At 35.8% G+C, this 12,459-nt stretch overlaps 1 protein-coding gene across 1 annotated transcript in view; it reads right to left on the bottom strand.

Moving 5' to 3' along the window:
• Positions 1–12,459, bottom strand: part of CNGB3 (cyclic nucleotide gated channel subunit beta 3) — a gene marked incomplete at its 3' end in the record, with an annotated part of 141,384 nt that overhangs the window by 112,026 nt on the left and 16,899 nt on the right. The window contains exon 3 of the mRNA XM_079902412.1: positions 11,496–11,622. Coding sequence (XP_079758538.1) covers positions 11,496–11,622 — 127 coding nt within the window. The remainder of the gene's footprint in view (positions 1–11,495; positions 11,623–12,459) is intronic.

The following is a 12,459-nucleotide window of genomic DNA, read 5'->3' as shown; positions in this document are numbered from 1 at the left end:
AGCAATAATGAATATTTTTCCTGTGGACCACATCTCTAATTTTATAATGGAATTATATTTTTTAACAGTCAACTTGTTTAGAACTAGCCTACCCTTTTTTTTTTTTTTCACGGTACGCGGGCCTCTCACTGTTGTGGCCTCTCCCGGTGCGGAGCACAGGCTCAGCGGCCATGGCTCACAGGCCCAGGCGCTCCGCAGCATGTGGGGTCTTCCCGGACCGGGGCACGAACCCGTGTCCCCTGCATCGGCAGGCGGACTCTCAACCACTGCGCCACCAGGGAAGCCCTAGCCTACCCTTTTAAGGCAGAGATGGTAGCTGTGTTTTGTTTGGCCTATAGTTTAAAAGAATTTCAAATTATTTTAGTAGTATTCATGGGGTTTTCTTGAAAGAATCAGATAATATTGGCATCACTGGACTCATTTTTCCCTATGGCATCTCTCAGCTGGATTGGCTCTTTAAGGAAAGGAGGAATCCCTGGGTGCACTCCAGTTCACCTCAGTATCCCCTCTTCTCCTGTCTCTTATCATCTTGCTCGCTCTGTTGTTTCCATATCCCGTGTGCTTTATACATGGGTATTATTTGCCTGCCTCATAGTAATCTGAATTTGTCCACTTGCATAATTTTTAAAAACTTTCAAAAAATCCACCAATTATTCTATGGTTCCCTTCACTGTACAAGGTAAATAAGTAGATCGATTTTTTTTAGAAGTCACAATTTAGGTGCCATAAAATAATACAAAATTTGTCTGTTTTCCTTCTCTCTATGCCCCACCCCGCAAAAAAAAAGAAAGTAGACACGAATTCTGTCTGCTCTGGTTTTCTATGGCAACAGGCAACTGACATGTCAGAAGTGATTTAAATAGGGTCACAAACTGTGTCTGTAGGCTCGTTCCTCTCTCAAGGCAACTACGCATATTCATAAAATTTTTGTCTTCTGTCTGCTGACTCATGTCTAACTGCCTGCTAGTAAATCACTCTTGATGTTTCTGATACTGGTCTGTTTCATCTTCATGTGCCACATATAATTTCTGGCACGATATTAATGACTTTTAAGAGTAGAAAGCACAGGTGGAGACTTTAGCAGGTAATTTGTCACCAAATATACTCATATATTATATGTATATGAATAATGTATACATAAGGTATGAATATTATATTATATATAATATATGCATATATATACACTACTAATAATTACTTTTTTTTGAGGTCAAGATGGACTTTCAGATTGCGCTGTATTGAGTGTCAGGATTATTATTTTACTCCTGGGATTACATGACATAGTGGTTTTGCTCTATGCTATTAGGTAAATACATTGTACTTCTGGTATTAGATTTTAAAAAGAGGAAAATAAAATTGTGGTAGTAACATATCACAAAGATATCAACTTGATTGAGTCATTAACAGTTGTAAAGTATCTTAATGAAAAAATTTAAATGTCTGTTAATCCCCAAATAAAATAATCAATCCCCAAAGAAAATAGCAGTGAGAATTTTCATACCTGGATATTTTGCTTATTTTGTCTCTTTTTTTTTTTTGCTTATAATTTTTTTGTAATGAAAAGTTTTTTGTTTGTTTGCTTTGCTTTTGTTTTACATAGTAAAATGTATTAAGCTCTTGCTTTTTTGCTTCTGAATTTTGAATTTGGGGATTAATGTACCTTTCCAGGTTATGAAGGCGTTTGAACCTCTTTTCCTAGTACTTGTGCTGTTTCACTATTTTACATTTAAATCTCTGATTCATTGGGAATTTATCCTTGTGTGCTGCATGAGGGACAGATCCAATTTTACTTTTTTTCTATATGGCTATCCAGTTACTCTAATACCACTTATTTAAATCTACATTTTTTGTACTGATTTTAGATGCCAACTTTATCATACACTACATTTTTATATGCAGTTAGGTCTATTTCTGTATTCTCTATACTATTGGTTTAGCTATTCATGTGCCAATGCCACACTATTTTTTTTTTATTACAAAGGTCTTTAAATAGGTTTTAATATTTGGTAGGACTTATACCACCTACATTACTCTAAAAACTCCATTTTCAGCGTTTTCCTTGCTATGTTTGCTTGTTTGTTCTTCCAAGAAATTTTATAACCAACTTTTCTAGTTAAAAACAAAAAAGGAAAAGAAAAAAAATAAAAGGGAAAAACCCAAATACCTGTTAGTATCTTTATTATTCTATAAGTTTGGTGTGCAATATTTTCATTGTGTTTCCTTTCTGAATATTTTCTAATTTCACTAATGATGTATTTGTTGACCCAAGGGCCACTTAAAAGTGTGATTTAAATTTTAATTATGTGAGATTTTTCAAAAATTTAGTTTTAAAAAAATTAACTTCTAACTTTATTGCATAGTGATTAGAAATATATTCAATGTGAAATCTTTAAAATTTATTAACACCTACTTTAGGTCTCAATTTATGAAATGGTCACTCCTAGTGAAATGGTTCTCTGTCCTGGATGGACCTTGGAATCACTTGAGGAGTGATTTTCAGACACACTAAGGCCTAGAACCCACCCCAGACCAATGAAATCAGTATCACTGGGGGTAGAACACAAACATTTGTATTTTTAAAGAGCTCCTGGGAGATTTTACAGTGTACCTTGTTTGTTCGCTTTTTTTGTTTTACATAGTAAAATGTATTAAGCTCTTGTAATGTTCTAATTTTTGTAATGTTCTAAGTAAACTTGAAATAACTGTTTATTCTTCAGTTACTGGATATAAGGATTCTCTAAATTTCTTACAGATTTAAATTGTCAGTTGTGTTGTTCAAATATAATATATCCTTAATGAATTTTTAAATGTTAAGTCTATGAAAAAACAAAAAGAAGCATTTTAAAATCACCCATCTAGGAGCATGGAATCATCAGTTTCATTTTGTAATTGACAGAATTGCTCCGTGCTCTCTCTGTCTCTCGTCTATCATCTTATAATATTAAAATCATATATGTTTAGTGTATGGAGGTTAAATACTCTATTTTAATTAAATTAGTGTTCTTCAAATATATTTTAACATGCATGTTTAATTAAGAAGTTCTAAAATTGATCAAATTCTTAATTCTTTTTTATGCCAATCACCCTACTGTAGAGGGAATAGTTTAGTTCCATCTCACTTTTTACCCTCAATTTAGACATTATTATAATTATTTCATGGTGTTAATGTATATTTGTATTTATCCACATGCTTGCCATTTTCTCCACTCATTTCTTCTTGAATCTCTGTGCTGGATTGTCTATTTGCAATCAGTGGCATTTCTGTTCCTTTTTATACTTTCCCATGTTATTGCAGTGGCTGAAAGCCTGGGAACCTTATTTTTAAGAATCCCTTGCCAGGAGGGTTCTGATTTAAATTCCACCAATGAGACACATTTGTAGGTGATTTGAAAGTTAAAAGGAAGGCACAGTTCAGTTGTCATCTGGCAAAAGACCAGAGCATACTTTCTTAGAAGCAGCAGATCTTCTGAACCTTCTTCAGACTTTATATTCTACTGCCTGTCTCCAGCTTTGAAATTAAGGGGCAGCTGTGGCTTTGGCAGCTACTTTCTGCACTTTTCTAATTTCTGTGTTGCAGTCTCCACCCTTGAACTTTGCTCTCCTACCTCTTACAAAAATTTTTAAACTACAGAATCCCTTGTATTTAATTACTTCTCATTGAAATATTTAGAATAAATTCTTTTTTCCTAACTGATCCCTGACTACCCCAATTTGAGTCTTTCCTCCTCAGATAATTTTTCTTTTCCTGAAGTATACGTTAAAAAACTTCTAAGCTCCCTTCAGTTTTGCTTGACTGAAAATATCTACACTTTACCCTCTTTTTTGAACAATAATTTCACCTGGTATAGAATTCCAGGTTGACTATTACTTTTAGAATCTTGATAATGCCATTCTACTGTTTACTGGTTTCCATTGTTGCTGTTGAGAACTCAGATGTTTGTTAGTTTACTTCTCCTATTTTATGTGGTCTGTATTTACTTTCTGGCTAATTAAAAAATCTTTTTCTTTTGTACTTTTAAGTTTTATTAGAATATATTTAGGGTTAATTCATTTTATTTATGCTGATTTGGATTTATTTGCCTTACTGAATTTGAGGGCTACTACGTTTTATCAATTGCATTATCTCTTTGAATATTGATTCTCCACCATTCTATTTATTATCTTTTTCTGGAATTCTGATTATCTGCATTTTGTACCTTTTCATACTTTCCTCCACACTTCTTAATTTTAATCTCTTATATTTTCCATCTTTTTTCTTTATGGTGGAAGTTGGGGTGATTTCTTCAGATTTGTCATCCACTTTGCTAACTCTTCAACTCTGTCTAATCTGCTGTCTAACTCACTGACTTTCTAATTTTAGAGATTATACTTTTCATTTCTAGATGTTCTTCTCAGTTAACTTGCAGAAATACCTTGTTAATTCTGACGATTTCTGGTTTGTTGTTTCTTATTTTCAATCTTCTCTTTTATTTCTTTTAATATACATCACATACTTATACAGAATATTGTTTTTGACAAATTCATCATCTGTAGGTTTTCAAGAGTCTGCAGTTTTTGGTTTCTGTTGTCTTGTTCACAGCGATTTATTTCCTCATGTGTTTAGTAATTTTTGACTGTGAGTTCATGTTAATCGAAACTTTATCAATAGGGATATTTTGAGATGTGGTTTTAAAGTTTGTTTTCTTCCAGATTGTGTTGGTTTTTGGCAGATGTCTGTTTTAAATTTAATTGTTTTAATTGTTTAAAATTTTTTTAGCCTCATTTTTTATTCAGAATATAGATAGTATAAGAATTCTGGCTCTAGGTCTGTTTGAATATTGGCTTATGGCTAAGAATTGTTTTTCTTCCCCTTCCTCTTCTCCCCTTCCCTTTCTTCTCTGCCCCTTCCCTCCTCTGTCCTCTCGTCCTTCATTCCACACCCCCTGCCTCGCCCCCAATTTTAAATTTCTTCCATTTTTCCCACTCAAAGCCAGGACAAAGGCAAATATTACTCAAGCTCTTTCCCTCTGAGAAGTAGTTTACCCTCCAGTGGGTTACCCTGTGGAATCCTAGTTTTATGAAAGAGTTTCCAACCTGTGTTTTGCATCCAGTTTAATCCCAGGTTTTGTTTCACTAATGACACATTTCAACTCAGATCTAGGCTGTAGAGTTTGGAAAAATCCTCGGGGCAAACACCAGTTCTTGAAACTTTCTCTCAGTAGAATTTATTTTTCACTAGCTCAGGCATGCATTCAAATGTAGGTTTTATATTTTACCTAGTAGTTTTAATTACATTCTCCCCAAAGAGTTTTCTACAAATGTTTAGTCTGCCATATTGCTAGAAATATAAGTTAGCAATCATTATTAAAATGAGATGCCAATCTGTTGTTAAAATTGTTTGCAATGCCTAATTATAAAAGCATTGCTTACCATAGAGGAAGATTTTAATTTGGGGCTAAAAATAATAGTGCTTCATTTTTTTATTATGCATCCCACAGAATTAGTACATGTGTAGCTGATTTTATTTTTTTACATGCTTATAAATTATTATAGTATAAATAGTATTTTATTTTTATAAACTTGATAGCTGACATTCCTTTTCTATTTCAACTATAAAGTCACATATGGATTTTTAAGCATCTTTACGGCAGTGATTCTTGCTTTTTCTAGCTACAAGACAATACACGTCTGTGTTTATGAGTGCTGATAAGATTCTGAATTCTATTCTGCTCTCATTGTTCCTGCTGTGATATGACTGCCTATTTTAAAACCACCCAAATAGAGACTGATTGCTATTATGAACAAAGAAGGCTATTCATAGAAATAACCTTCCTTCTTGGCATTATGGGTAGCAACGGTGATGAAAAGCCATATACTATAACTGTAAAAGTCAGTCTTGCAGTGCACCCCAGTCATGGGCATTGAACTTTTCACTCGCTTGTTCATCATTTAACCACTTAACCTATCAGGCGTTCAACTCTGTCTCCTTTTCAGACACAGCTATTTGACATTTCCAGGCAAAACACATCTTTTGCTTGCTATTCATTAGTGTCCATCAAAATGCACTTTTTTATATTAAAAAATAAGAATGTGCTGAGATGGAATGCCAGAAACAGGCTGTTTTTCTCGGTAATGGACAAATGGCATCAACGGGACTTTCCAGGGGTGAACCCCATGTCTTTCAGAAGCTAAATGATTCATCTGACAAGATAATGAATTGGTTGCTTTTTTCTGGGAAGATGTGCAAAGAATATTTTTCCCCTGGATAAACAACTTAGAGAACATTCTGAAAGGATATAAAAAAAGAATAAATAAATATATAAATAAATAATCTAGTTTAACACAAATGGATTCCAGTCAGAAATGTGGATATGTAATACTTGGATATCTTGAAAAGAAATCTCCTCCTGGGCTGACATGTATTTGAGATAAGTATTATTACTGTGGCCAGAAAATTAGTTTTAGGTTCTATTTAGAATCTTATTGAGAGTTGGATGAAAAAAAATCACAGAATCACAGAAGTGATTTTGTTTTATGAAATTCACATCTTTATAATAATAATGTCAACTTTACTGACCCCTTCTTTTTGTGTTTATATAAAGAGCTAAATAGACATAACATGTGAATTTGGCTTAGGCATATAACCGTACTCTTGTATCCTTACAAAACAATATTTGAGACAAGGGACTATTTTATAAACAGGATGCCCAACTTTGTAAATAGTTAACATTAGAATTTCTGTTATGTGGCATGATGAAGAGGAAGGTCATTATTATGTATGCCCAAGGGTACTGAGGCTCTATGTTAGAGTTTTGGGTAAGGCTGGGTTGGGTGATGTCTTACTTGTTCAGACTGCTATAACAAATACAATGGACTGGTGGCATATAAACAACAGAAATTCATTTCTCATCATTCTGGAAGTTGGAAGTCTGAGATCACTGTGCCAGCAGAGCTGGGTTCTGGTGAGAGCTGTCTTCTGTTTTGCAGGATTCTTGCTGTATTCTCACATGGTGGAAAGAGGACAAGAGAGTTCTCTAGGTTCTCTTTATAAGGGCACGAACTCCATGCATGATGGGGTTCTAAAGATCCCATCTTCTGATAATGCCACATTGGGGATTAGGGCTTCAAAACGTGAATTTTGAGGGAACACAAACATTCAGTCCATTGCAGGTGAGATGAGAGGACTGTGAAATGGTGAGAAAAGACTGCATTTTAGCATCAGAAAAACTTTCAGTTCCTTTATGTGAGTAATGGAGGTGGTGTGGTAATTGATTTTATGTGTCAACTTGACTGGGCCACAGGGTCCCCAGGTATTTGGTCAAAAGCTATTCTGGGCTCATGCAGCTCAATACCAGAAAAACAAACAACCCAATCCAAAAATGGGCAGAAGACCTAAATAGACATTTTTCCAAAGAAGACATACAGATTGCCAACAAACACATGAAAGGATGCTCAACATCACTAGTCATTAGAGAAATGCAAATCAAAACCACAGTGAGGTATCACCTCACACTGGTCAGAATGGCCATCATCAAAAAATCTACAAACACTAAATTCTGGAGAGGCTGTGGAGAAAAGGGAACCCTCTTGCACTGTTGGTGGGAATGTAAATTGATACAGCCACTATGGAGAACAGTATGGAGGTTCCTTAAAAAACTACAAATAGAACTACCACATGACCCAGCAATCCCACTACTGGGCATATACCCTGAGAAAACCATAATTCAAAAAGGTACATGAACCACAATATTCATTGCAGCACTATTTATAATAACCAGGACATGGAAGCAACCTAAGTGTCCATTGACAGATGAATGGATAAAGAAGAGATGGCACATATATATAATGGAATATTACTCAGCCATAAAAAGGAACAAAATTGAGTTATTTGTAATGAGGTGGATGGACCTAGAGTCTGTCATACAGAGTGAAGTAAGTCTGAAAGAGAAAAACAAATACCGTATGCTAAAGCACATATATGGAATCTAAAAAAACGGTACTGATGAACCTAGTGACAGGGCAGGGATAAAGACACAGTTGTAGAGAATGGACTTGAGGGCACAAGGGAGGAAAGGGAAGTTGGGATGAAGTGAGAGAGTAGCACTGACATATATACACTACCAAATGTAAAATGGATGGCTAGTGGGAAGTTGCTGCATAGTATAGGGAGATCAGCTCAGTACTTTGTGATGACCTAGAGGGAGGGGATAGGGAGGATGGGAGGGAGGCTCAAGAGGGAGGGGATTTGGGGATATATGTATACTTATAGCTGATTCACTTTGTTGTACAACAGAAACTAACACAACATTGTAAAGCAATTATACTCCAATAAAGATATTTTAAAAAAAGTTAAATGCTTTTGCATGACTCAGATAATTGTTTTTTTTTAACATCCTCTAGAAATTGTCTACGTTATAAGCAGAAACTCATTTTAACTGAAAATTACATCATAGCTAATCTTTCCTTGTGCACTTTGCAATGGTCTTTGTGCCAAAGCAATAAAATACAACAGATATATATAAAAAAAAAACAAAAAAAACCCCCCCCAAACCCAACTATTCTAGGTGTGTGTCTGTGAGGGTGCTTTTGGATGACATTAACATTTGAACCTGTACACTAAGTAAAACCGCTTGCCCTCTCTAATGTAAGTGGTCGTCACCCAATCAGTTGAAAGCCTGCCTGAATAGAACCAAAAGGCTGACCCTCCCATGAATGAGAGGGATTCCTCCTGCCTGACTGGGCAGGGACATGAGCTCTTCCTGCTTTCAAACTGGAACTGAAACATTGCCTCTTTTTGGGTCTTCAGCTTGCAGCTTTCACACTGGAATTAATACCATCAGTCCTCCTGATTCTGAGACTTGCAGCCTCAGACTGGAACTATATCATTGGCTCTCTTGGGTTTCTACCTCGCTGACTGGAGATCTTAGGAACTTCCCAGCCTCCACAATCATGTGAGCCAATTCCTTATAATAAATCTCTTTATATATATAATCTTGTTGTTAAAAAAATATATCCTGTTGTGATATCTATATCTATATCTATCTATATCTATATCCTGTTGGTTCTCCTGGTATCTACCTCTGCCTGTCTTCTGTTGAGACAGAAACTAAAGGCATAATCAATAATATCACACTGCACTTCACACACAGAGACTGCAAAATCCACAGCATGCATTCTCCCCAATACAATAGGATGATATTGGTCATCCTAAACACATAATTCCTATTCAAGCCATGGCTCAGGTCAGAGGATAATGTAAATGCACTTAGAATAAAAAATCTACCTTTAAATTTTATTTATTAATAATTAACTTTTTTTGTTACTTCAAAAAGTTGAAGTGAGAGTCAGTCGCTCACACAGCATCTGTATTTAGTGCCTGTAATCAATCAAATCCTTAATGTTTTTCAAGGAGAAAGAGCTTTTTAAAACCTGGCCTTGCCCAAGTTTAAAACTGTTTATTTTTAATAACTGCAAATACCAAAATCATCTTTACTCATTGAGAGTATTGTGAAATAACACTTTTAATAGAAAGTTATTTTATCATTGATATTTTCTAGCTATGTATAGAAACTCTGCTCTCTAGGATTCAAGATGTGGTACCACTGATACCCATGAAATCAAAACAGAAAGGCTTTGGTAAGTCCTCCATGGTATTGGAAATTAAGATTCCCAGTAATATTAGTCAAAAGTGACACTGGAACTCCCAGTGACCCTTTTAAGTTGCTCCTTCAATACAGCTGGTTCTCCCTCAATCTTGAGGAGAAGTGTGGCCAGCCATAAAGCCAGAGCTTTAAACTAACTTGGGTCTACTCAGTTTGTCAATAATTCTCAAGCGACTTTGCTAACTATATTGCAAAATGAATAATCAAACATTCCACAGAATAATCAATTCCTGAGTACAAGAGTCTGAAATAGGACAGGTATGACTGGAACAGGGAGATGGGACAACAGGGAAGGAACTGTGTGTTGGGGAAGACAAAGTAAAACAGGTGGGAAGTATACAAGGCTGTGTCAAGGAGTTTTGTGTTTTTGAGATATGACCCATTTTCTGTGTAATTGAAATGTTTGCATTTTCGTATTTCAGAAGAGTGAAAGTACTATACTGGGTTAAGAAGAATACATCCCTAAAAATGTTAGTTATGGCTTCCACTTCAGTCCTTTGAAAACTTATGTATCACCCTGGTTGTTACAAAAAATTAAATATACTAAAATAAACGCTAGAAAGGGAGATCAGTTCAGAAGGTTAAGATGTTGATTAAAAATGAGTGTATTGGTGGGAGCGAGGAAAAAGTTCCACTCAGGGATCTGAGTCTTTTGCAGTCTGATCTTGGCAGAGCTGACCTATGATTACAGGCAAACTAATTAACCTTTTTGTGCCTTGGCTGCTTATCTGTGGAGTAAAGATAACAATGACTCACTAACAGGACCATAAATCATCTGTAAACACCAACAGTTATAGAAATAATATAATTACTTATCCCAGTTGTGAGAGTCTAATCTTTGCTTCAGAGTTTAAGTAACTTCCCTCTGCCTAAATAATATGTCAGGCTTAATTTTTGTCAAACTTTTTTTTTGTATGTGTGGTAGAGTGAGCTTGTGTTTATTTTCATATATAGTCAAATATATGCTTATTGAAAATGCACTCTTTCTGATGCCTATTGTTCAACCTAATACACCGGGTCCTAGATTATCATGGTGACACCTATTGGCAGCACACAGTTTAATACAGTAGAGCTGCTGAGCGAGAAGTGGGAATGGGGGGTCAGGGGGAGGAATAAGTACTTTTAACTTCTTTATAAATGACAACTCTTCTTGCCTGTTAAATAAGAAGGGTACACTTATTGCAATTACGTTAACTATAGTCAAGCAATTCAAATTGGATCAGCAGGCACATAAACATGCTAAGGAGTGGCCAGATGAAGGAGCTTCTCGTTGGGCTTTATTGTGGATTCACTGATTCACACTGACATTGCCATCTCCTTTGTGGTATTTCCAGTAATTTTGTAGGAAGTATTTATATAACTGTATTCCTTCAGTGGCAAAAAGATTGTCTGCTTCTGTAATTATTCTTGGTTATCATACCACACTTTCTTTAGCAGATGAAAGGAAATAATAATCAATCTTCTGGAACAATAAAATGTTTACAGACTTGGAATAGCCATTTCTTTATGAATTCAGAGAAGAATCATACATTCTCTTCAAGTCCTTTTTAAAAAATTCATGCCTAGTAAATATGTAAGCTGTTTTCAAGCTGATACTAATGACTCAGACATGTGACTACAATGTTTTTGTTGGTGTGCTATGGCCTATGGACAAATGGCTGCCTAGAGATCCTGGTTAGTGGCCATGGCAGGCTGGTAAGGAACAATGAACTGGACAGAAACAACCTTTTAGTTCCGGCCCAGGTCCCTTGTGTTATGTGACTATTGTAGTTCTCCTGACCTTTGCTCAGCTAAAGTGGGGGATAGGTGTTTGAATTTTTGAGTGCAGTATTATGTGTTTTATTGAGTTCTCACCTGACCAGGGCTTCTTTCCCAGTCCCCATTTCCTTCTGCTCTGGCTTTGTTCCAGTTGATTCTGCTGGATTTTGAGAGTCAGGGTTTGTGGTCTTGTCTTCAAGTGTATTTTTCTCACAGATTTTATCTATGGGAAAGAAACAACATATAGATAGAAGAATATATGCCACTTAAAAAAAATAATTAATTAATTTATTTTTGGCTGCATTGTGGCCTCATTGCTGTGAGCGGGCTTTCTCTAGTTGTACAAGCGAGGGCTACTCTCTGTTGCCCTGCGCAGGCTTCTCATTGCGGTGGCTTCTCTTGTTACAGAGTACGGGCTCTAGGTGCGCGGGCTTCAGTAGTTGTGGCACATGGGGTTAGCTGCTCCGCGGCATGTGGGATCTTCGTGGACCAGGGATAGAACCCCTGTCTCCTGCATTGGCAGGCGGATTCCCAACCACGGTGCCACCAGGGAAATCCCTATATGCCACTCTTAATACAGCTATATTGGACAACATAAGTTACAGAGATGCTGCTTGTTCTTCCAGAATAGTTTTCGCAGGAACACCTCCCCTAGGATTCCTCTAAACAAAGTATGACCTTATGCAGGAGGAGTTAACCTGCAGACACCTTCACACTGATGAAAAAATATGCTTAAATTTGGTGTATTGTGCAACAGAAGTCTCACGTGGTATATTTCTTTTTGACATTAGCAAGGCTGAGATTAATAAGGAGCCATTATTCATAAGGCATTTTTGATTCTGCTAAAGTATAATTTATGGCTGAAATTGATGCATCATAAAATTCAGAAAAATAAAATAGGCAGAAATGATGTCATTGACATTATTTTTCAAATTTTGCATTCTAATTTTGTTTTTTGATAAAAATCTTTATTTTTCCTTTGATCATCTTCAGCTGTGACATCTTTTCTGAAAAAGCAATGCAAACTAATATGTACTAGCTTCATTTTCAGTACAAGGAT

Source organism: Stenella coeruleoalba, assembly GCF_951394435.1.
Source record: "Stenella coeruleoalba genome assembly, chromosome: 17".
NCBI classification, from domain to species: Eukaryota; Metazoa; Chordata; class Mammalia; order Artiodactyla; family Delphinidae; genus Stenella; species Stenella coeruleoalba.
This window is presented reverse-complemented; position numbering and strand designations above follow the sequence as displayed.